This window comes from Pocillopora verrucosa, chromosome 12 (genome assembly GCF_036669915.1).
Source record: "Pocillopora verrucosa isolate sample1 chromosome 12, ASM3666991v2, whole genome shotgun sequence".
Taxonomy (NCBI): Eukaryota; Metazoa; Cnidaria; class Anthozoa; order Scleractinia; family Pocilloporidae; genus Pocillopora; species Pocillopora verrucosa.
Window position 1 is genome coordinate 14,911,603 of NC_089323.1, and position 24,243 is coordinate 14,935,845.

Here is a 24,243-nt window from a genome sequence, read left to right on the forward strand (position 1 = left end):
CCTTGATCGTCGTGATCGATACGATGCTCAGATAAGGCCGAACGATGTGTCTCGAAAATTAGAAGCCAAAAGACTGGAAAATGAAATATATAGTAGTGGAATAAGAAATCCTAATTCGATGATTTAAAATATGATAAACAAATTGACATTTTGCTCATTGCTCATATATTTCCTCGACCTTACGGCGCTATTCAACTCGCAAAATATGCGCAAAATATTCACGCGTATTATATGTAAAACCACTGAATGTGAATGAAGTGTCGGCAAGTTATCGTTAAATATTTCACAGATGTATTGGATGTGAATGTGTCATGTTGGTCTGATTCTGTTAGGTACTCGCGACTGATAACGCGAAGCACATGAGTCTACTAGCCTCTCTTAAGACCATGGTCGAAAGCAAGAAGGTGGCTGGCAGCGGAGTACTGTGTTTAGACAACGCCACTGACAGAATGCAGGTGAGCCTTACAGCAGACCTCTTCATAACGCTTTAACTCCTAAGAGTGACTAGCATCTAATTTCTCCTTTCCATATCACCACTGAATCAAACATTAAGGTCAGGAGAATAAAGGAACTGATCACCAACTAAAGAAGTTCTTAATTGTTAGACAAACTCTCCTTGTCAGCAACTGAGGGAATGTTTAGAGAACAGTATTGAGAATATGCATACTGATGTTAGGGTGTAAAGGGTTAATGTACAGATAAGGACCTCGGGATACGGAACCTCTTTTGTGGTGACTTCCCCCGGTAGCAAGAACTCTCAGGTAACAAACAACTTGAAATAGCTAACCCTATTGGGTTGAGGCCTCCGGTCTCTTGAAATTTCACGGGGAACATCTTAGCGTGACATCCTGAAGAAAAGACTCATTAGGAAACTAGGGACGGCGGTTTGGAGATATCCCAGGGGTAAATTAACAGTGATAGTGACTCAGCTTCTCACCTGGGATGTGATCTAAGTAGGAGAATACACTTAAGATTTTTTCCCCATCTGAAGTGAACGCCAACTATTATTTGTGGATATTTGTTCATGTAGGTTCTCAAGTGCTTGGTGCATTGTGCCGATCTTAGCAATCCCGCAAAGCCTCTTCCAATGTACAGAAAGTGGGTCGACAGAGTAATGGAAGAATTCTTCAGACAGGTTTGTGCTGGTTACTCTGTAAAGCTAGGGATGGCAGGGGAGGAGGCGGGGGGCGGTGTGCCTCCCTTCACTAGGAGGCGGCTGACATGGCTCACTCTCGCTAATCAACAGGAAACCATCTGTTGAAAGCGTTTTAATCGTCGACTTGTTTATTCATTCGGTCCCTCTTCAGCCCTAACTCCGTCTGTTCATGTTTATTTTCTTTCTCATTGTTTACATTTATGCTTGCCTATTGATCTTCTACTCTTCCAACTTTCCATCCACTCTTTTATTCTTCGTCTTCTACCTCTGAGTTCATTATAAGAGCTGAAGCTGTCACATTTAGCTCACGTAGTGCACCTGTTAGATTGTACTTTGTAGTTCAGCTCACGAACTGCTGCTTAATTTTTCTCAGGGTGACAGGGAGCGAGACATCGAGGGAATGGAAATCAGTCCAATGATGGACAGACATAATGCTTCTATAGAGAAATCGCAGGTAGGATTATAATGAACGAGAACAATAGAGTTTACGTTTGCGGGCGTAAAAATGTTTTGGGTTCGACACATAGTAGTTTTAGCCCGAGCCGCCAGGCGAGGGTTAAAATGAGCCTTAAAGAGGGCCCAAACATATTTGTGCCAAAGAATATAAACTATATTACAATTATTATTACTTTGGAGTGAATTGAGATAGTAAAAGCTGTCGAAAATGATAACAAAGCAGTCTGAAAAATCACGCGAGCGTGCAAGCGGGCTAAAATACATTTTATCCCACCAAAATCTGCGTTTTAGCCCGCAAAATGCGCCACAATTCCCGACACAGTGATATAACTAAGGCATACATCCCTCCGGCTGCCAGTCTACGTTATCAACTCAGCTGATAATACTATATCACCTCCTCAGCTGTAGTTATTTCTTGTCACGCAATTGACTCTTTTACCTTTGCGTGACATGACCGAAGAACAGTCGAGAAGGAAACCACTGCAGCAAACAGCACTGAATGATTAATGCTAGTCGCAGGTCTGGAATAGTTTTATTACAATTAACTCTTGGGTGAAATTTGGCGTTGTTTCTTAAGTAAGTTTGCGAACGGCAAATAATCATGATCTCTACTTCGATTCGTTACTTTGATAAAGGTATTTGTTTTATATCCTCTTGCAATAGGTGGTGTTTATCGACTTTGTCATCCAACCGCTATGGGAGACCTGGGGCGACTTGGTACATCCTGACGCCATTGAGATCTTAGAGCGCATTGAGGACAATAGATACTGGTACAACGCCCAGGTCCCCAAGCACGAACAGGAGAGGAAGCCCGGAGAGCATAGTTCATCTGGTAGAGAGAAGCGAGTCAGTTGGCAGGGCACAAGGAAAGAAGCTATTGACCAATCAGAACCTGAAACGTCCGGTGAGTCGATGATTAGTACGCAGCGCAGGAGAAAAGGCTTGACTTGTGTTTATCGTCAGAAAATTAGCGTTCTATATCAAGCGTGGGAGAATACGCCTTAATTGTCAAGCCGAGAATATATGCAACGACTTTCCAACTCGGGAAATTATGCAATCAGTGCGAAGCACGATGAGAGATGTAGTTAGTGACAAGCGCCAAAGTAGGCAAACATTGTCGAGCGTGGGAAAATATGCAGGCTGTGTCAAGCGCGGGAAATGATGCGAACAGTACCGAGCGCGATAGGAAATGGAGCCAGTGACAAGCGCGAAAGTAGGCAACTAATGTCAAGCGCGGGAAATGACGCGACCAGTACCGAGCGCGATAGGGAATGGAGCCAGTGACAAGTGCGAAAGGAGGCAACCAGTGTCGAGCGCGGGAAAGATTGGTAGCCTGTGTCAAACACAGGAAATTTGGCAGTCATTCCTAAGCGCGGAAAAATTTGTATCCAGTGTCAACAGCGAGAGGGACTGCACTGTGTCGGTGACTTGCACGGGAAAACAAGAAATTCTTGTCAAACGCGGGAAATTCTGCTGCCAGCATATAGCACGGGGTACTTTGCAGTCAATGTCAAGGTCAATAGCTTTAAGATTTGTGCTTTGAGAGTGAAATAACGTTTCGACTAACGTTGATTGTTTGTTTTTATTGATACAGATGATGACTGCGAGAAAAGATTGCAGAGGCTAAGAGAAGTGGTAGCTGGAAAAACTCCTGACCTGACTAAATATGTGAGTAGCAGCCGTAGTTGTGAAGCGGATGATGAATTTGACGATGACGAAGAGAAAGGCGAAGGAAAAGATACAGACCAGGTGGATGAAGAGAGAGAAGACGAAGACGAGGAACACGAAGAACACGAAGAACAAGATAGCCAAAAAGAAGGAGATTAGAACTAGGAGCAAAGGAATTACAAGGAAATTTTCCATTTGGAAGAAGCGGACGATGGTTTCTTTCGAATTTGAGGTGTGGATTTTGTCCCAGGAAGTTTGGAAGGAAGAAAGCTATTAATCGGTAAACTAAGGGTTATTGAAGACTAATTGATTTTGTGTCGCGAGATTCCAAGGTGCTCACACCAGACTTTTAGAAGTGTCCTTTATTTGTCCCGAGAAATGGTTGGATAATGTTCTGTTTTACCCGCCGTGTAAAACTTTTACGTAAACGCATGAATAGCGGCCGATAAGTAGAATCCTTGCTGTGGTACGCCTGCAAGCACTAATTGAATAATATTTCATTTTCACGTCGACTTGAATTTTTCTGACCCTTATCCAGTGTCTTTGGCAACGCAATGTAATGAATCTGAACTGCGATACAAGACTGCAATCATCGAAGGAAAATTTATCTCTGTGGACGGTTTTGGACTGCTTCGTGTGGTGTGTAATCGACAGGAGAGTGTGAAGTTGACGATATTTCCAAAGTACCTGTACCAAGCCAGAATCGAACTTCAGATCTAAGAAGCATAAGAATCGTACTTTTTGTACAACTTTGTTGAAACACAATTGCAAGAGTACTACGTCTATTGACAAGAGTTCGATTGTCAAATTATGGAATACTTAGCATAAACTACAACTTTCTTGGGCGTCAAACCTCAATCCAGAAGGAGGGCTTGTAACAGGCTTTGATAAGCGTGACTAATGGTTTGATCGCTGTTTATGGTTGACTGCCAAATACTTCTGTTCTTTTGAACTTTCAAGTACTTATGTTATAATATTACACTGCTCATCTAAGATATAATTTCTCAAAAAGGAATTGACAACTTCAGAGATCGACGAGAAGTTTGTCTCAGTGATACGGCAGTCTCCAATCTACCCCAGTTCGTTGAAGAAGCCTATTTTCAAGAAGATGTGGTCGAGGAGTACGTGCAAAAAATTAAAAAGAAAAGGTTTTGGAGGAAAACGCTGACAAGCTTACTGATAAATCCCCTGTGTTTTGCTCGTTGCGCAGGCCTTGAAAGCCCACGGCTTAAATGTTAACTTATATATTGTATTTATTTTATTTGTACATAGGAAGAGAACATTATTGTTAATATTGACTTTGTATTTAACCCTTGTGCGGACGGACCTGAGGAGTGTAATTAGATCCAAAGAGGCGGAAATATCTTAACGGGAAGAATTCCGATGTGAATTGTATTATAGTGCTGTAAAAATTGTAAATAGCTATTTCGCGCCGATTATACCTGCAGGGAAAACGAATGATCAAAATAGCTAATTAATTAGTGAAAAACGTCTTTAACCCTTTCACTTCCAAGATCAAAGATCTATAGACGAATTCTCTCAACTGATGGCCAAGGATTTCTCCATCGACCGTTTCTGAGAATTTGGTGTGGTATCGCGGCTGTATTTGTCCAGTTGATAATTTTGTTAATTTCCATTACCCCTCTGCTTGATAATGTATAATAATTGCAATAAGATTTTCTTTGTGATCATTTGTGGTAGTGAAAGGGTTAAAATTACGATGAGTTGCGGACTTCGACTGCATCAACAATGGTGGAAAGTTATCGGAGAAACTAAATAGGATCCTAAAATGCAAGTGCCAAGTTCGTAATAAAAAGAAAATTTAAGCGCATCTTGCGTTTATAATGTTTATATTATAAATATAACACATAAAAAATCATTGATACGCGTGGCTGAACTTCATATGCCACTCTGTTGTTCTGACCATATTTTGACATCTTTTTTGATTTACTGTCGGACAGACGCAAGACAACATGAAGCCTTTTTGTTCATTATGAGATAAGCTTGAATCTTTACCCTTTAACCCCTGAGAGTGACTCATATAATTTCTCCCAACAGTATAACCCCTGCATCACACAGTAAGGTCATGAGAATAAAGCAAATGATCACGAACTAAATATTCTCTTGATTGATAAACAAATTCTCCTTGTCAGCCCCTTAGGAAATGTATAGAGAACAGTATGGAGAATATGCATACTGATGTTAGGGTGTAAAGGGTTAACACAGACGCATACATGACGTCATCACTAACAACATTTTCCTTCTTTGTCTTATTAAAAAACCAGATTCCATGTAACTGTGGGTCTGTACCTAACAGAACACAACAAAACGCGGGAAGACCATTAGTGACACACTCAGTTGCGCCTCATGTGCGACTTCATAGAGTGACAGAAAATCATCTCAGTTCAACTGTTGTGATAACATCTGCTTCATCCAAACTTGTTAAAATTTATTTCATGTATTTTGTTTTGTTTGCTTGTTTTACTTTTGTTTTGTTTTTGTTTATGTTTTTGTTCCTTCTTATTTCAACTTTTCACGTTCTAGTTGGAGTATGGAGTTAACAGATTTCTAGAAAATTGTTCAAGTTTTTCTCGACCTCGTACTTCGTGAGCCAAGAGTGGCAGAGTTACAACGTGAAAGTCTTCGTACAAGTCTTGAATCTACAAAAAAGGAAATGAGAGAGAGGAGTTTAACTTTACTATTATGTTAGTGATCTCACTTTTCGTTCGTTTGTTCGTTCGGTCGTCGATCAGCCATAATTTGCTTGATCAATCGTTTGTTCGTTCGTATGTTCGACCGTCCATTTGCCATTATTCGCCTGTCCGATCGTTTGTTGGTTCGTCTGCCCGGCCGTCTATCGGCCGTCCATCGGCTACAACTCGTCTGGTTGATCGTTTGTTCGTTTGTTTTTTTTTTCGCCCGTCCACTGGCCATTTTTCGCTAGGTCAATCGTTCGCTCGTTCGTTTGTTCGGCCGTCCATAGGCCATTAATCGCTTGTTCGTTCGTGCATTTGAACGTGTTCCTCCTCGTATGTTCACTCGTTCTTTCTTCATTCCTTCTCGCTCTTTCATTCGATCTCTCGCGTTCGTTAAATCGTGCTTTAAATCGTCAACTCTCGCTGACAGAATCGATCCTTAATTCTATTTCTTTTATCGCTTCGTTTCCAGTTGTTACCCTTCGTTTCCCATCGTCCCCTGTCGTTACCCTTCGTTACCTATCGTCCCCTGTCGTTACCCTTCGTTACCTATCGTCCCCTGTCGTTACCCTAATCGGTTGCTCGTTCTCTTCAATGACTGGTTCGTGAGATTTGAGGTAATCTATCTTCCGAAGTACGAGTTTTTACCTGCTCGAGATATTTATTCTGTACTTTGTATCTGGCTTGGCATAATGCGCATGCTGTGAAAGGAGAAAAAAATATTCTCAGTTGGATTCATTCAGGAAGCGCGAAACTTGTCCATCGGATAAAGGGGATAACTTTCTAAAGAAACTGTGGTGCTGCGTCGGTGGGAGAGAAGAACAGGGTAATTTAGTGTTATCAACTGGGTTGATAACGTGACTTGGTCACCGTAAATAGTTTAAAGCCAATTACAGGACGCACTTCACTTGGGCGAAGAAGAAATGTTCTTAATCAGTTTGGCTAAAGAGGGGACATGGAAAGTAATTACTAGTGGTACGCTTTCATCAGCGCGAATGATTTAAAAACAACATCACCTTTCTCTTTGTCGGGGAAAATCAGTTGGTTGACAATGATGTTGTGTGTGTCAATGTCTGACTTGCTGAGCTCTTGAACTAATCTCTCTGTTTCGTAGAGGGACAGAAACTCTGCTATACAAACGCATACAAATGTTGTGTGATCCTGAAAGAAAGTTGTTAAATTTAAAATCGGTTATTGGTACATTGAATAAAGGGGGTAAGTTTCTACAGAAACTGCAGTACTACGTCGAAGGGAGGGTACAACAGGGTAATTCAGTATTATCAGTTGATTTAGAACGTAAATTGGCCACCGTAAAGGTTTCAAAGCTGACGTTTAGAGCAATAGCCCCTCGCCATTCGCTCTGATGAAGGGCCAACGCTCGAAACGTCAGCCTTGAAACACTACGGTGGCCAATTAACCTTATCAACTCAGTTGATAAAACTAAATTACCCTACTGGTACATTGACTGTCAAAAGTAACGCGGTTTACTTGCGTCCTCCGTGATTGGTCCAGAAAACTCGCGCCCTTTTCTCAGCCAATCGGATGCAAAACTAAAGCCAATCGCGACTTGATCACGCGTTTTCCCGCGCTTTACGCAGTTTGCTTGTTCTTACTCAAAGGTTCTCATTGGCTTCTGATGATTCTTCCCTTTTTTCTGAATGGTCGAGGTGATACCTCTAGTTATGCTTTAACGACACTCTCGAAAAACTCTTTACATTGATAATAATAGAGAAGTTTCTCTCATACCGGATTTTTAAACTGTTGACTGACTTGCTGTATCACGGGCAGTGTGTCTTCTAACTTCTTGGTCATTTGATCTGCATTCATATCATTTATACCCAGCAAAGAGCCAAACTAAACAACAAGCAAAAAAAAAAAGGGAAACCCACCTATTAAATTTTACTTCCCACCTTCATAGGCCGAAAAAACGTTTTTTCTTTTATTTGACTGAACTGAATTCAAACATTTTACCTAACATTTCCAAAAAAAAATTGAAATCTCCAAAAGCACCTGAGTTATTTAGAAAGCTTTCTTAAATTATATTTTTATTGCAACCTGTATTTATTAAGCTTTCTTGTGATGTACACTTTGCTAGAATTTTAGTGAAACTAGTGCACATACAAATCTTTTCCCGAAAGACACCCGCAAAGGTGGGAAGTAACCTTACTTCAAAGTGTCATTCATGGCTGATCCCCAGGTAACACCTCCTTATGATACATGTATCAATACATTGTTCAGCAGACAGTAGGTGGGAATTAAAAGGCCACACTCAGGCCAAGTTGTATATCCAGCCAGAAGTTATACTGTTTTCCTTTGTATGATGAGCTTAGGAGTATTACCACTACCCCCTGGATGGGGCCCCAGTCCATCATAAGATTACCCCCCCCCCCCCCCCCCAGCATTTCATCAGGCTTCCCTGACAATGCTGGTAAACGTTTTACTCCTGGGTAGAGAGAGGTACTGTGAAAGTAAATCATTTTGCCCAAGAAGATAACACAATGACCTGGCCAGGTCTTGAGCCCAAACCTCTCCACCCATAGTCTATCTCACTGACCACAAGATCACACCATGTCTCCCACCACTAAGAATTAGGACAACTTGAAATTTGGAAATTTTGACTTGATATAAAACCATGACTGGAAAAAGGGTTAGTTTCAGAACTCTGACGAATTTTCCCAAAAATGTTATTCCCAGCTTCATATCATCAATTAATAAACTTTAAATAAACTGTTGCAGCAAAGTAGTTATAAGTTAACGTTAACCATCAATTGGAGGAGGCATACACGTGTAAGGCTGTCTCAGTTACATGATTACTTGACAAAAGATGAGGGTCACTAATAGCCTTGTGCCCCACCTCAGAGCTACAGAAATAAGCTGCTCCAGGGGTAAATATAATGTACATTACCTGAGAGACAAATGGTCCAATACTGTTCTTCAGAGCTAAAATTTTTCCAAGAGATTTTTCAATAATTGATGGAAATGCAAGTAGTCTGAGGGTGTGGCCTGTTGGAGCTGTGTCAAATACCACTACACTAAAATCCATTGTGTTCACTAGCCTGTGTGTAGAGAAAGTTGAAAAGCTTTACTAGTAAGTTATAGCAGATAATTATCTTGATCACTGATCACTCATTCACTGAGTCCTTTAAGGGCCAATGTTCAGACCAGCCAGGGTTTTTTTTCAAATAAGATATTTCTGCATCACAAGTCAACTATAAATTAACTTGTCTTTCATTAATTTTGGGTTTTAGGTACCAAGACAGGAACTCAAGTGCTAACCGTACTTGGTAACCAACTTTGTACAGGTTAATCCTTTAACTCCCAAGATCTCATTAGTAATTCTCCTTACTGTCTGCTATACAGTTCTTGTGATGTTAGTTTGGAGAATTTGGTATTGGATTAAATAATAATCCTCTGAGCGATATCTTTTTTTTTCTCATCACTTGTGTGCTTTATAAGGAAAATTCTGTCTTGACACTCATGGGAGTTGAAGGGTTAATTATTAATATCTACTGCGAAAAACCCTTCTGTGTTGTTATTGAAACAATGAAGATGACAGCAATGTTAATGATAATGGTGACGACAAACCTCATAACCTCAGCAAAACTCATGGCTTCATCAATTCCAGGAAAAGCTCCTAATAGTTCCTTAATCATACCTTTACCCATGGACATCAAGTCTATAATAAAGTCACATGATAATGACAAATTTTAATTATATAAAAAAATTTTGCAAATTTCAGCCACAACAACAACAATAATGATAGGAATGATGATAATGATGATGATGATGATAAAAACAATGTGACAAGTAATAATAGTTATCAATTATTCATCGAAGTTGAGGTGAATAGTGCCAGATATTTACCAAGCCACAAAGTGGCAAGGTAAATACCCATCACTTGCACTGACAATTAGGTAAATAATTAGTATATAACAGACAGAAACTAAAAAAAATCTGTTTATTTCAGTTACTATATCCAAGAACAGTCAGAAAGTAGAATGTCAATGGGGAAATTTTGTCTCTTCAGCTACTCAGAAGTGAATAGTACTTGCCAATCACTTCCAAACCAGCCAATCAAAGTGTACAAAAAGCACTTCTTACCTGTGTGGTATTTACATTTACTAATACTAAATATTTCGACTATGTTTAATATATTGTATCATAAAATTAAATGATAGTATAAGTACAAAGAGGAACTCACCTGGCTCATCTAAAATATCATCAGGAAGCTGAGAAAATCCAACATTTGGGTCTATTTCCTATTGAAATAATAAACGTGTATACAATGGTTAAGCTTTTTTACCCTTTGACATCTTGGGGTGACTAACATCTAATCCTCGTTGAAAATATCATCTGTGAATCACACATTAAGGTCAAGCAAATAAAGAAGATGATCACCAATTAAAGCTCTTGATTGGTCAACAAATTATCCTTGTTGGCACCAAAGTACATGTATAGAGAACAGTATGGAGAATATACATAATGATGTTAACATTATACAGCTAGAGATTAAATTTTGTGTGTAATGCTTAACCCTTTCACTACCAAGATCTCATTAGTAATTCTCATCAGTGTCAACCATACAATTCTTATGAGTTTAGTTAGGAGAATTTGGCATTAGATCCACTGATAATCTCCCTACTTGATATTCTTCTTTATTCTCATTACTTTTCTGCTTGATATTGTATTAAAATTGTAAGGAGAAATACAGTCCTGGTCACTCATGGGAGGTAAGGGTTAACTTACCATTGCATAGAGGTTATCACAGCCTTGAACCTTGGTTGGAGTGTTGCTAAATTTCTGGTTGAACGCGTCTGATATGTTATGAGCAGGATCAGTGGAAATAATCAGGACAGTGTCTCTTGTTTTAGCGAGTTGAAGAGCAATGCTACAACTAAACAATATTAAAATACAAACATGATGAACATTTTGCACAGATTTGAAAGATGTTAAATTTTTAGCTCATATTTCTCATATTTTCTTTTGCTATTTGTTTGCATTACAATATTAACATTACTGATCCTTGACGCTGCACCCTGAACTCCTGTTTTATATACACCTATGTGTAGTAATGGCATGGCTAAAAGTAGAATTTTCTGTAATTTTCCTTTTAAACGTTTCAATTGATTCAATCTGACATGGAAACTTTTCGTGGATCAAGTTTATCAATTCTTACACACTGTCAAGATGACTGGTAATGAGAGCCAAGAGAACTATCACTTCTGGTGGATTCTGTCAAACATTTTTCTATGTTATATAGAAAAATGATTCATAGGATCCTCCTTTTTTCAATGAAATCATACACCTTACTATTTTACTTACATCTTTAATAAAGACAATAAATACGATAGCTTAATAAATTTATCACAACTAGATGGCTATCAAACTAGTGCAAAGAATAGAGAAATAGAAAAAAAAAATCAAACTTCAAGAAAGATTAGGGACGATAATCAGTAAAAGAATCCTTGACTGATCGCATGATAACCATACTGTGTAAGACAGAATTGTACGTACGCTTTCGCAACCGTCGAACTTTGAAAACCGTGAACATTTGGCATAATTCGGGAACATTTAATGTAGTATTACCAATCACTGTTGAAATCAGGACGTGCATAAACCAAGTATTAACAAGGCGGTACCACGGTTTTCTGAAATCTTCAGCTATCACATCAAAAAATCGACGCCAATCATTCTACAAAATCTTAATCTAACAGCAGTCTTATTGCGTACCTGCATGTTGTCTTACCAACACCACCTTTTCCTCCGACAAAAACCCATCGCAGCGTTATTTGATCGATGATATTTTGAATCGACGGTTCGAAAACTTCAGCTTCTTCTACGATGCTGGCGGACGCCATCTTGAAATGAGCGTTAACAAGAAAAAGATTGGTAACTGGTGAAGAGACCGCTATCAGTGTGAACTAAAGGCACAGAACAATGATTTCAATATGGCGGACAAAATGATAACTTGAAGCGACAGTGAACGTTTGGCAAAAATTAAAATGTGTGGAATTTGCTGTTGCCTTTTCGTGGATAATCACAGCTCTAGGAGTCGCTATAAGGTTGGTTTTTATCCTTTATCCGATCTTTCTATTCCTTCATATTTTTTTTTGGTGAGAAGCAAGAAAACTCTGAGCACATGTTGTTCTCCCAGCAGTGATTAACATGTAAATTCTCCTTATAAAATTTAAACATCATCAAGCAAACAGGTAACGAGAATACTCAATCTTATCAGGTAGAAGTTTTTTATCTCGGTCTTACATCAAATTCTCGTTACTTATTTACAGGGAAATGTCTAGCGGCTAGAGGGGAGAATTCACGATCAGATCTTGGGAGTTAAAGAGTCTCCTAATTTTCCATTATTTTTTCGGCAGATTTATGGTCCTCGATTTCCTAAACTTCTAATGCTAGAGTTGTGTTTTTTTTCGTTGAAAGTGGTGGCAAAAGGATCAGGGGTGCAAAGTTTCTTTAACAATTATTTCTCAAGGCTATTTCAGATTCAATCCTTCCACATCTCCAAAGAAGAGGTCCAGACCAAGCCGGAAAAACAGACTGTTCCATAACAAATGATAATGGAACATTCTGCTTGAAATTTGTTGCTACTGTGCTTCATTTGAGAGGAGCAAAGACTCCTCAACCTTTAGAGGATGAATCTGGGAATATTTTGTTGTGGAATGGAGAAATATTTGGTGGATTACAGGTACAGTTATTTACATAATTTTAGAAATTCCAAATGAAAAATAAAATGAAATGAATCGCTTATTATAGGAGATGTCAGTGTTGTACTGTAGTATTCCTTTTCAAGTGTACTGAGAATTCATACAGCCAAAATGTTGAAGCATTCATTTAGTACACGGTGAAGATTATAACAAACTACAAAGAAAAAGTCAGGCTTACTCTAAGTACTGTAATCTGGGAAGTCATTCCATTAAAAAAAAAAGAGGAATATTTTATTTTAGTCAACAAGTAAACCCTAACATAACCTTTTTAGGTAAAGGAAGATGAAAATGATACTCTTGTTTTGCTGGAAAAGTTGTCCAACCATCCATCAGATGTTCCTCCTTCTCAGCACATTTTGTCTACACTGGCAAAGATTCATGGTCCCTGGGCATTTCTTTACTGGCAGGTACAGGCCTCTGATCTGCTAAATATACAAGGAGATCAATTTATTATCTGGGGAAAGGGCTTAGAACAATGTCGTGGTAGGATGATAGCATTATTAGGTAATAGGAAAAAGAATATCCACAATGTCTGAATGAAAAAATTTAGCGGAGGTCATCGAAAATTAACAAGAGAATTTTGTGTAGCAGCCAGAGAATTCTTAGATCTTTGATGGGTAATAAACACTTTGAAAAGATGAAAAGAATTCACAGACCTGTCCAAAGGAAGGTGCAATCTTAATGAAATACCAAATTTTCTCAACTTATACCAGGAGAGAGCAGACGCATTTCTGTTCATCAAATTTCTCAATAAAGGGTCACTTTTTCCTATCACCAAAAATATGTATGACTTTGTAGGCTGCTCAGCTAATTTGTAAGGAAATGTGAAGTGGTTGGAAATGGGTGTGGGGAACATAGGAGTTTGAATCAGATCTTAAAAAATCAACAGTTGATATCATGCCATGGTAATCAGATTGAACTTCTTTGGTTTACAGAATTACCTCATTTTTCTATTTCTGAGATGTTTCATTTTTGTCTAGGTAAGTGAACAGAAGCTATGGTTTGGCAGAGATTATTTTGGACGTCGCAGTCTCTTGTGGCACCTTCCTTCAAATCCAGATGATGTACTTGCAATAGCCTCTGTAACTGAGAGAAACCCTGTTGCTGCTGGAACGGATCTGGTGAGCATTTTCTTTTGCTTTTTTAAAGTAAAGTGTACATGTAGAACCAAAGCGGATTTTTTCAGAGTTTAAAAGTTAGAATTTTGTACTAAAACAGCTAGGCTATACAATAAGTCTTTTTTTGCACTAGCCTTCTTGGTTTGTAAACTCTCACAGCGTCTCTCTCTCTGTTTATTTACAAGTTATTCTGATTTTAATCAACTGAGTTGATGGTGTGAGATACTGACTGCTTTCGAGTATTAGCCCATAGGCAGACCATACCATGTGTTCGTGGTTAATAATTGTTGACTTGACACGAACAAAATATATGAGGGTAATGAGTAAAGCTTTGAAAATTGCATATCCATATTACATACGACAGCCCATTGCGATTCAAAACCTAACCAAGCGCTGAGTTTGGCACCGATTATATCAAGAATGCTGTATTCATGATTTCAGCGTCGATTTTCTTGGAAAATGTTGTAGAGATAAAGCTCAAATTTGGCAAAGAGATAGAGCAGCATCTCATCGATCAACAACCGTCAACCGTTGGGAGAGATTTTCAGTAGTTTGGCGTTAATTCTAGTTTGAAGTAGAGGAGGTCGCGGCTGGCTGCCATCAAGTTGCAAGCCTTGTCTCTCTTTCCATTTGTCGGATCATGTGTACTATAGGTGGCCTCGGTCGACATATAGGCCGACAATCGACCGATATATCGGTCGACTATCGGTCGACAATCGACCGACTATCGGTCGATAGTCGACCGATAGTTGACCGATAGTTGACCGATAGTCGACCGATATATCGACCGACTGTCGGCCGATGCATCAGCCGATATGTGCACATTTATCGGTCCACTGTCGGCCGATCTATCGGTCGACTGTCGACCGATAGTCAACCTATAGTCGGTCGATAGTCGACCGATACATCGGCCGATGTATCGGCCGATATGTCGACCGAGGCCACCTATAGTACACATGATTCCCTTTCTCAAGGGCTTCCGGCCAAAAGTATTTTCGTAAAAAGACGCTTTAAACGGCCCACTTGGGCGGAAAAATACCACAACTGCTTCGATTAACATTTCATTTAACTTAATTGAGACAATCAGACCGAGATGAAATGTAGATATGCAATTTCAAGTTTCTAAACTTTATTCATAACCCTCATAAATTTTGTTCGTCTCATGTCAACAACTGTTAACCACTAGCACAAAGTCTGCCTGTGGTTAGCCCTTCCCTCTGACGTAGTAAAATACCTCTGATCTTTCTGTTATAGCATTTTGAAGAGATTCCAGCCGATGGCCTGTATTGTTTGGATTTTGTGAGTTCGACGACCGAGCAAGACGAGAAACAATACTTTAGGATCAATAAATATGAATGGACCATTCCAGGCGAGGAATTAGAAAGGAAAGGGCTTCTAAATTGTCCTGTCACGCCTTTCAACAAACAAATGCCAACTGAAAAAGACTTAAGAATCATTGAAGAAAACAGGCGAAATATTCATTCACGTTTGAGTGTACAAGATGAAGGTAGAAAGAAACCGAAAGACATTCCAATGAAGGAGAGCAAAGAAACGTTACAAGGAGAAAATTATGTAGAAAACGTTAACAAAGAACTTCCTGTAGCTATCTTGCATCCTGACACTCTGAAAACAAGAAATGAAACCGAAGGAACTATTATTGAACCTGAAACCTGGAAAGTGAACTGTGATCACGAAATGACTGTGCGTGAAAATAGTATGCGTGATTGTACTCGCAGTATGAAGGTGAACGGTTCTTCGACAAACGGAACTTTGCTAGATTCTTCTTTAAGAGGTTTTAGAAAAAGTTCAGAGATTCCATGTGAATACGATTCCAGTTGCTATCCGGTTGGGCTGGGCTGTACGGGAAACGAGAGAAACTTGTGTTTAGAAAATTATTCCAAGGATGATACACAAACTGATTTAAACGAAGAATGTGCAAACTTTTCTTCGACTTTGACAATCGCTGAAGAGTGTCATCAGAGCAACTTGTTAAGAACCCGAAATGAGTGGGATTCCTGTTACGGCGAATCAAGAGACAAATTTATCGCAGTTCTTGGTGATGCTGTAAGGAAACGAGTGTGGAATCTACCGAGAACTTCATGTGATAGGCATTTAGTTGCTTCTGTTTCTTCATCTGGAAGAAGTGTGGAAGCGGGAAGTTTGGAAAATTCAGAAGTTCGCGATGCTCGTGTTGGAATATTATTTTCGGGTGGAATTGACTCAATGATGATAGCAGCTTTGGCGGACAAGTAAGTCGACAAATAATGGAATACAAAAAGAAATAAACAACCGAACTAAAGAAGGAACGAACGAACGAACAACCAAACAAATGAACAAACGAACGCACAAACGAACGAACAAATGAACGAACAAACGCACGAACAAACAAACGCACGAACGAACAAACGCACGAACGAACGAACGAACAAACCAACGAACAAACCAACCAACCAACGAATGAAGAAACGAGTAAACGAATGAACAAACGAACAAACCAACGAACCAACAAACAAACGAATAAGCAAACGAACGAACAAAGGAAAGAATGAACAAACACACGAAAAAACGAACGGACAAAAGAACGAAAAACGACCAAACGCACGAACAAACGACCAAAGCGAACAAACAAAACAACGAGCGAATAAACATAGGAGAAAATCAGATTTAAAGCGAACAAACTAGTGAACATAAAAACAAACAAATGAACAAGCGAGCGAACGAACGAGAACATGAACGAACGAACTAGCCAACGAACAAAGGACACGAAGAATAAGCGAACCATCATGATATAACTGTCAAACAACCAAACGAACAACAAGCGAACAAATGAAGGAATAAGGTCGAACAAAAATAGTAACGGAGTAACGGGTAACTTTAGTTGGGTATTTAATGGACACATTTCATTTCTAGGTATGTACCTGTTGAAGAAGCCATAGACCTCATTAACGTATCATTTGAACAAAAAGTCAATTCCAGTCATCCTCCGAACAAGAAGACGAGAAAAGGAAAGCAGACGAAAAAGAACGCAACGGAAGTGAAACACTCCAGAAATTTCAGCGTACCAGACAGACTTGCTGGAATATCGGGTTTGGAGGAATTGCGCCTTATCAACCCGTCACGAAAATGGAATTTTATAGAGGTGAAGAGTTTTAAGTTGTCGGATATTTAATATACACAAAAAAAGCGCAACAGGTTGCGTTTAGTTTTTCATGTGTTACTTCGTGGCTTGATCGATTGGCAAGAACTCACCTCGCCTAATCAGCCAAACAGAAAGTGCGTCGTTAGATTGAGTGTTGTAAGCCAAGGTCCACTTGAAAGAGGAACACGAATTAAAGAACCAATAAGAATTCGAAACAAAACAAGCAAACTGACCGAAGCGCTGGAAATTACTGAATGACTAAAGTGCCATTGGTCATACAGCAGTTTTCTATTGAGTGTCGAAAGTTATCTGAGATCGTATCGGTTTCGCTTTACTTCGTTTTGTGATGGGTGCTAAAAAATTCGCGCCCACTCTCCTAACCATTCAGATGCAAAGCTGGACTCAATTAAGGACTTGGTCGCCCGCGTTGTCCGCGCTTTAGGCAGTTTTGTTGTTTTGCTTGCGTTCTCATGGCTCTCTTACACGTTTTTTTCCTGTCTTCTCATTGGACGTTTGTAGTACATTTGTTTATGTTTACGACACTGAATCGAAAAGCACTGTGATATTTACATCTAATGGTTGAGAGATTGGTGTGAGTCCGGAAAAACACTGTCAGCAATCAGTGGACTCAATTTTCAGATTATTTGGATCTCATTCGTCCTTCCGACGGTCGCAACGGACTTGCTCCGATCTTTTGTTCATGGGGCGTATCACGTTTTCATGTGGAGTTTATCAGGGATTGGAGGTTACCAACTCGCATTTCTTTCTAGTTTCGGCCAGTATCACGTGTTAACTTTCCGGCCCCCCCGGGGGGTTTTTTTTTTTTTTTTTACCCTGGTTTCTGTCACCAGGCGTTTGTTTCCGTATTGGTCGCACCCGGCGTAAATTTCCCGCGCTTTAAAGGCAGACTAGTGTACTTGCTCTGAGTTTTCAGTGTTTGAACGTGGTGTTTCTTGTGATTGACTTTTGGATTTTCTTTGTTGTCGTTTTAACGTAATTAGTTTCCACCAATAAATCTGTTGGCTTAAATTCACAATTTTGTTCCTCGCTTAAGGTTAAATGTGACCCTTGAAGAACTTGCAAGAAATGAGGTCCGACGAGGTAGAGTTTAAAAAAAGAAATGTTAAGGTCTCGTGAGTTCAGAATGGTCTGGAAGCTTTTTGTTGTATTGAACGCTTGATTGACGCTTTCGCGTAGGAAAGGAAAGAAGCATTACTCTTCGGCCGACCCAGTCGCCCAGATTGATCCGAGGACTATACTTTAGAGAAATCGTTGGCAAACCACGTCACATCTTAAATCGTGGTCAGATTTATGGGACACTTCTATTATTAGCGCAGAACCTAGTGCGAAATATGTTGACCTATCCATTACAGGACTTATTCCTTTTAGAGCGTTTAATCTCTTCACTCTCCACTTCCCATCCCCCCGATCAATGAACGTTTTCGGACACTGTTTCAAACAGTGCAGTAGGGGGTGGGGTGGGGTAGAGGTGATGCTGTTGCAAGGTTCTAAAATGTGATCATTTGCGAACGTTTTGTTCATAACGGTATCACCCGCACTTTGTTGAGGATTGTATGTTTATGTGTGACAAGAAGTTGGGAATGTGGTAGGATCTTTGTTACAACGCTGTTACTTGATTTTATTCTTATTCAGTAAGCTAGGATTTCTCATCTTAAATTTCTCCAAGGTCACGCATTATTAGCCATGTGGGTGTCCCCCTGAACACAGTATTGGATGACAGTAATGGATGTGCTTTGTGGTTTGCTGCCCGGGGAGTGGTCGTCTGCGAACCACCTAAGGGAATAGTAACCTCAAGCAAGATAGTGAGGCAAATGTTGAAGAGGAGACATATACAAGCCAAGCTAAAGTACAACAGTTGTTAGGCTGTGACCCAGAAGTGTCAATCGGAGTGTATGTTTATCCCAAAGCAGCGATCTTCAAAAGATAGCGACTTTCCGAAAGATCGAAAGTATCGTTGCAGTTAGAGCTTGTCTCCAACCAGGTATTGTCTTGGTTGCGATTCCCGCTGAAATTAAAAATTGAAAATTAAGAAGAAATGAATCCAAACACAGCTTGGTTTATGCATATATTGCTGTGACCTCTCGGCGTACAAACTTTTGTGAAAAGAAGACTATCAGATAGTCATTTCTCCAATAATTCCAGCTACACGGCTTTGAAATTTTCAGAGCTTTTTCAGTTATGTACTACTAGAGAGTGTTGGTCCTCCCATAGCCATTCCCTCCTTGCAAGTAGGTTAGTGTACAGAACGATAACTTTGAAATCCAGTTACTATGTTGTAGTTTTATTCATTTGTTAACAAAAAGTGAAATGACTGAAAGTTATCGGGAGATGCAAATTAGAGCTTTTCTTTCTTTTTTTTTGCAAGTGAAATGCTCGCTTATGTCGTTTTTTCTTACAGTTTTTCTTTTTTTTTTTTCTTTTTTTTTTTTCCATGAGACCTTAGCTCTGTATCCAGAGTTTCAACTCTTACCATACGTCAAGTGTACAGGAGTAACCATGTGACTCATAACTTATCCTCATTTTATCAGGTTCTGGGTTGGTATGGGGGTGATGAACAACTGGGAGGATATGCCAGGACACAGGACACGCTTCAAGTGAGGGTTTAAGGTTTAAAACTGCACCAGATTCGAGTGGTCCCAACAAAGCGCTAGAGCGTATACTGGCCTCTGTAGCATGGAGAAACGAGGAGTATTAGTTTACATCAGGGCATACAATGAAAAAATCTGATTGGTCAAGAGCAGTACAGCCAGTATACAACAGCGTGTGAAGTTGACATGATAACCCAATGTCTGAAGCAGACATTGGGTTAACATGTCCAGTTCAAGGTCTGCCTAGTTTCTAAGCCCCTCGTCCGTGTTAGTGTTCATCAAACTTTTGCAAACTATGAGAAAGTGTCTTCCTTTGTAGATTTTTTTTTTTTTTTTTTTTAAAAAATGTATCATAGAAACTATTCTTGATTTCGGTTTTCGCATTGATATCATGAATTATCTATCCTAATGTCTGTTTCATCGGCTGTAGCCTTCAGCTTCGGTAGATAACTCAGATCTCGGCATTGATAATTCATGATATTGTGCTCAAACTCATCCAATAAATTGTTTTATCTTCGGCTACACCCGCTGTTGAGGATGCTAGACCCCACTGCAGCTTACAACCCCCACTCAACCCCCGCTCCATTAGCATTTTGTCAGGTTTCCATGACAGTTAACCTGCACTAATTTAAACTCCTTGGTGGAGAGAGGCGTAGTGTCTGTCCTTAAGAACAACAACGTATTAACCTGGGCAAATAATTCAAATCCCGGACCTCACGCGACATCAGCCCTTGTGTCTCAAACCAATATAGCTCTAGGTGGCGATCTCGCACACTTCAGACTTTTCCATCCTCAAATTGAAATTATTTTGCACATGTTTACGCTGCGGTTTTTTCAACAGTGTTTTATATATATCATTTCAGTTGTAGAAGGCTGGTCAGGTTTAATGGATGACGATGGAAATGGAGGTAAAGCGAAGATCTAACGCGAAACCTTGGGCGTGGAGGACAGGTGAGATGCTCTTCCAGTGCCGAATTTCCTTCCCTGACTGCGACTCTCTTTCTTACCATGCCAACGTCTGAGAATCTAGGTGGGAAATGAAGTTTTTATCCCCAATAGGAGAAATTTCTGGACGCTTGGTTGATATTGTGATATAAGTTAAATGCCATCATTCGCTCTGAATGGGAGTTAGCCTTTTAAATCCCATGAGATGTGATTCCAAGATACGAGCTTTTCCTGACAATATGAATCAAAAATCAGGCAGACAACAGTGATGAGAATTTTTAAAACAATGTTCAATCTATAACGATTATTAGTTGATCCAATATCAAATTTTCCGCACTAACATGATAAGAATTGTATGGTTCAAAGTAAGGAGAATTACCAACCTGATCTGGGAGTGAATGCGTGAAAGAAATACTTTAAGGAAAGCCTTAAGTGAGCGACAAATCACAGTGTTTTCCTAAGTTAAGAGCAATTTTTGTTTGACTGTCGGACGTAATGCGGAGTTGCTTCAGTTTTGCATTACTTCGCTCTGTGATTGGTCCAGAAATCTCACACCCCTCTCTCAACCAATCAGATCCAAAACTGAAGCCAATCACGACCTGGCTTCGCGCAGTTGCTTGTTTTTACTTTGAGTTGCTATTGGCTAATGATTGGTCCCTGGGATTTCTTAGGTTTTGGTTTTTTGCGACACTCGCTCGAAAACTGCGCCAAGGGAACTTACCTCGGCTTAACGAGCATCAAGCGATAATGGAAAACTGTTACCCCACGGGATAGAATGTGTTCCGTCACAGGTTATTGGCCACATGTTGACGGTTTATGCACAACAATTGGCTGCCAACCTTTTATACTTGTGGGGAGAGACAGGCTCTCGGTGTGAAAGTAGGGTGGAAAGTAGGGAACACAACACAATGACTCGGAAAGGACAGTGAATAGGGATTCACAAACCTACCCGATCACTGGAGCAGTAAACAGACGGATTTTCATCCTCGTAGATAGTGGATTCGAGTCGTTATGAAAAGTTGACTGACATTTATTTGGTCTACAGGTGTATCTCAGATACGGTCGAGAAGCGCGGTTTCCGTTTCTGGACGAAGATGTAGTCTCGTTTCTGAATAGTCTACCAGTGTGGCTCAAGGTGAATACAATGCTGCTTTTTGAAATCGCATCTTTGCTCCAAGATGCCTAAACGAATATTCGATTAACATTTTTAAAGAATTTATTGAATTCCTATCGTCTATAGTTATTTTATTCTGCTCACACCTCGGTTTTCAGGACACGATAACACTTTGTCATTTGGTTGGACTAAGCTTCCGTGTATCTGGTTTTGTCTTTCGCTTTGTGTTGTTGTCTGACTAATTGTTACTCAGCTGGTCTCTCTGTCTCTCTTTCTGACTGTTGGACTGTTGGTCTGTATCGGACGATCTGTCTGTCTTTCTGTCGATCGGTGGGTCTATCTGTGTTGGTCAGTTGGTCGTTTGGTTCCGTAGTCGTTCTGTCTGTTGGTCAATCTGTGAGTTAAACTGAAAGTACGTGCTGTCTGACTGTCTGTCTGGTTGGCTGGCCATTCTTCTCTTTATTGGTCGCTTGTTGGGTCAGTTGGTCTGTCTGTCTGTCTGTCTGTCTGCCTCTCAGTTCAGTGGTCGATCGGTGAGTCACTCCATATGTCTGTGGGTCAGTCATTTTGTCTTTTAAACCATAAGTAGCTCCACTGTGAAACTTGTTTCTTGTCAATCGTAAGTCTTAGATTGAAATTAAATTGGGGTATTTTATTTGTCATTGCAACTGTAAGTCTTCACGTGCATGTCGGTCGTTTTAAAACTCCAATACGTTTTATTTTCAGACAGATCCAGGCTTGCCTAGAGGGACTGGGGAGAAACAGTTGCTGCGCCAAGCAGCGAGGTTACTTGGCTTGACGTCATCATCAAAGTTACCTAAGCGCGCAATTCAGTTTGGTTCCCGTATTGCCAAACTGGAGAGCAGTGGAGAGAAAGGATCAGAGACCTGCTCCAGGTTTGAGTCCTAAATGGCCCGTTAAGTAAGCCGAAATAACAATATTTGATCGGTAAGGCTTAACATTGGTCTTGGATCGTCTGTGAATATCGATGTCCAGAGGCACAGCATTAGTATCATAACTAAAAAGTATCCGAGCAAGCAGTTGAGACACAGGCATCCCACAACAGCTTCAGCCTTTCACAGGTACCAAGTGTCTCACGGGACCGGAGCTTCTTTTGATTATGGAAGCATGAAGTGGCTAGAGTATATTGGTTCTCTTACTGGATAGGATGCCTGTGCATCACAAGTTATCCCCTAGGCTCCCAACGTTTCGTCAAGTCACTTAGACAGTTCGCCGGAACAAGTTCACGCTGTCATTCGTGGGTGGAGAGTGACAATATACCTATTGAACTCGAATATGGACCTGTCGAATTAGATTTTATGGGATTATTTAGTAATAAAGGTGAATCTTACATCGTCACTGGAAGAATGGACAAAAAAACCTTCCTGGTTCAGAATAAAAATTTTTGTCAAATTCAGTGGATTCTGTAGTTTATCACTGCCAGCATTAGTTCATCTGCAGGAAGAAAGTTGCAGAATCGTTGATTCTTTGATTTTATATAATAAGCTCAGTTATGCACGCATTCTGATTGGTTCTCACTTATGATCTATTGGAGGACAGACGTATAGATGACGTCATCATTAAAACTTTTTTTAATTCTTTATTATATAAAACAAATAGATTCCAAGTTGCTTTTGTGCCTTCATTTGCTGAAATGACTTAGATTACTGGTCCGACGATGACCCGGATCAATCTTCGTCTTAAGTTCTTCAATTTAACAAATAGTTCAGTAATAGATCACAGAGGACGTCAAAATGTGGTAAGAACATCAGTGACACACTCGGCTGCGCCTGGTGTGCCACGTTTTTGTTCTTACCACATTTTGACGTCATCTGTGATCTATTACTGAACAGACGCACGGCAACTTGGAATCTATTTGTTAAATTGAAGAACTTAAGACGAAGATTGATCCGAGTCATCATCGGACCAGTAATCTCATAAGGTGCTTTATCACTTAATCCTTTACACCCTAACATCATTATACATATTCTCCATACTGTTCTCTATACATTTCCTAAGGTGCTGACAAGGAGAATTTGTTTAACAATCAAGAGCTTTTTAAGTTGGTGATAATTTCCTTTATTCTTGGCACCTTAATGTGTGATTCAGGGATGATATTGTTAGGAGAAATTAGATGTTAGTCACTCTTATGGGTGAAAGGGTTAATGCTCGGACCCTCGCAGTGACACTTTTAAATCTTACAAGATCTGATTAATAATTCTCCATTCTAGGTGCTTCACGATTTTCTTATACTAGTGTTATATCATGTTATATCATGTTATATCAAACCTTCCAGACAACCTGAAGAGAAACTTCCTTCGAGCAGCAGTGGAGACTGTCTTTTTCTATGGTTCAGTCTCCTGGACCTTAACAACACATCTGGAAAAGAAAATCGACGGAGCATACACTAGAATGCTACGCACTGCCTTAAACAGATCGTGGAAGGACCACCCACAAACGTAGAGCTCTACGGCCACATCCCGCCAATCAGTAAATCGCTATAGCAACAAAGGATCAGATTCGCAGAACATTGTTGGCGCAGTAAAGAAGAACTAGCAGAGGATGTATTACTCTGGAAGCCAATACATGGACATCAGCCGAGAAGACGCCCAAAAAATACCTA

The 24,243-nt window shown here is 39.9% G+C and overlaps 3 protein-coding genes across 3 annotated transcripts in view; 2 read left to right on the top strand and 1 right to left on the bottom strand.

Annotated features, from left to right (window-relative positions):
* Nucleotides 1–5,152, top strand: part of LOC131778474 (3',5'-cyclic-AMP phosphodiesterase 4C-like) — a 32,122-nt gene extending 26,970 nt beyond the window's left edge. Inside the window, 5 exon segments of the mRNA XM_059094893.2 lie at nucleotides 333–455; nucleotides 1,031–1,135; nucleotides 1,530–1,610; nucleotides 2,276–2,516; nucleotides 3,207–5,152. Of these exon segments, the coding sequence (XP_058950876.2) occupies nucleotides 333–455; nucleotides 1,031–1,135; nucleotides 1,530–1,610; nucleotides 2,276–2,516; nucleotides 3,207–3,439 (783 nt within the window). The 3' untranslated portion in view covers nucleotides 3,440–5,152.
* Nucleotides 5,153–5,705: 553 nt separating this feature from the next.
* On the bottom strand, nucleotides 5,706–11,865 carry LOC131778786 (ATPase ASNA1 homolog). The gene is made up of 9 exons (XM_059095238.2): nucleotides 11,707–11,865; nucleotides 10,723–10,870; nucleotides 10,178–10,235; nucleotides 9,562–9,652; nucleotides 8,882–9,032; nucleotides 7,723–7,830; nucleotides 6,993–7,137; nucleotides 6,625–6,677; nucleotides 5,706–5,940 (listed from the first exon to the last, which is right to left on the bottom strand). Exons 1-9 carry the CDS (start codon nucleotides 11,832–11,834, stop codon nucleotides 5,821–5,823), a joined length of 1,002 nt encoding a protein of 333 aa, XP_058951221.1. The 5' UTR covers nucleotides 11,835–11,865; the 3' UTR covers nucleotides 5,706–5,820.
* Nucleotides 11,866–11,913: 48 nt separating this feature from the next.
* On the top strand, nucleotides 11,914–23,222 carry LOC131778776 (asparagine synthetase domain-containing protein 1). Its single transcript, XM_066158897.1, is given in 14 exon segments — nucleotides 11,914–12,038; nucleotides 12,464–12,676; nucleotides 12,968–13,102; nucleotides 13,676–13,816; nucleotides 15,068–16,062; nucleotides 16,724–16,969; nucleotides 18,640–18,725; nucleotides 18,728–18,819; nucleotides 19,502–19,549; nucleotides 19,551–19,567; nucleotides 20,426–20,512; nucleotides 21,552–21,562; nucleotides 21,565–21,641; nucleotides 22,347–23,222. Coding segments are annotated over 14 exon segments (2,391 nt in total). The 5' UTR covers nucleotides 11,914–11,978; the 3' UTR covers nucleotides 22,530–23,222.
* The last annotated feature ends 1,021 nt before the right edge of the window (nucleotides 23,223–24,243 follow it).

Excerpts from the sequence above, each read along its gene's own strand:
- LOC131778786 (XM_059095238.2), bottom strand. The coding sequence starts at position 11,834 with ATGGCGTCCGCCAGCATCGTAGAAGAAGCTGAAGTTTTCGAACCGTCG. Across the intron at positions 7,138-7,722 it reads GTCAACAGTTTAAAAATCCG|GATCACACAACATTTGTATG; the intron begins GTATGAGAGAAA and ends ACTTTCTTTCAG. Across the intron at positions 6,678-6,992 it reads TTTCCCCGACAAAGAGAAAG|CATGCGCATTATGCCAAGCC; the intron begins GTGATGTTGTTT and ends CTCCTTTCACAG.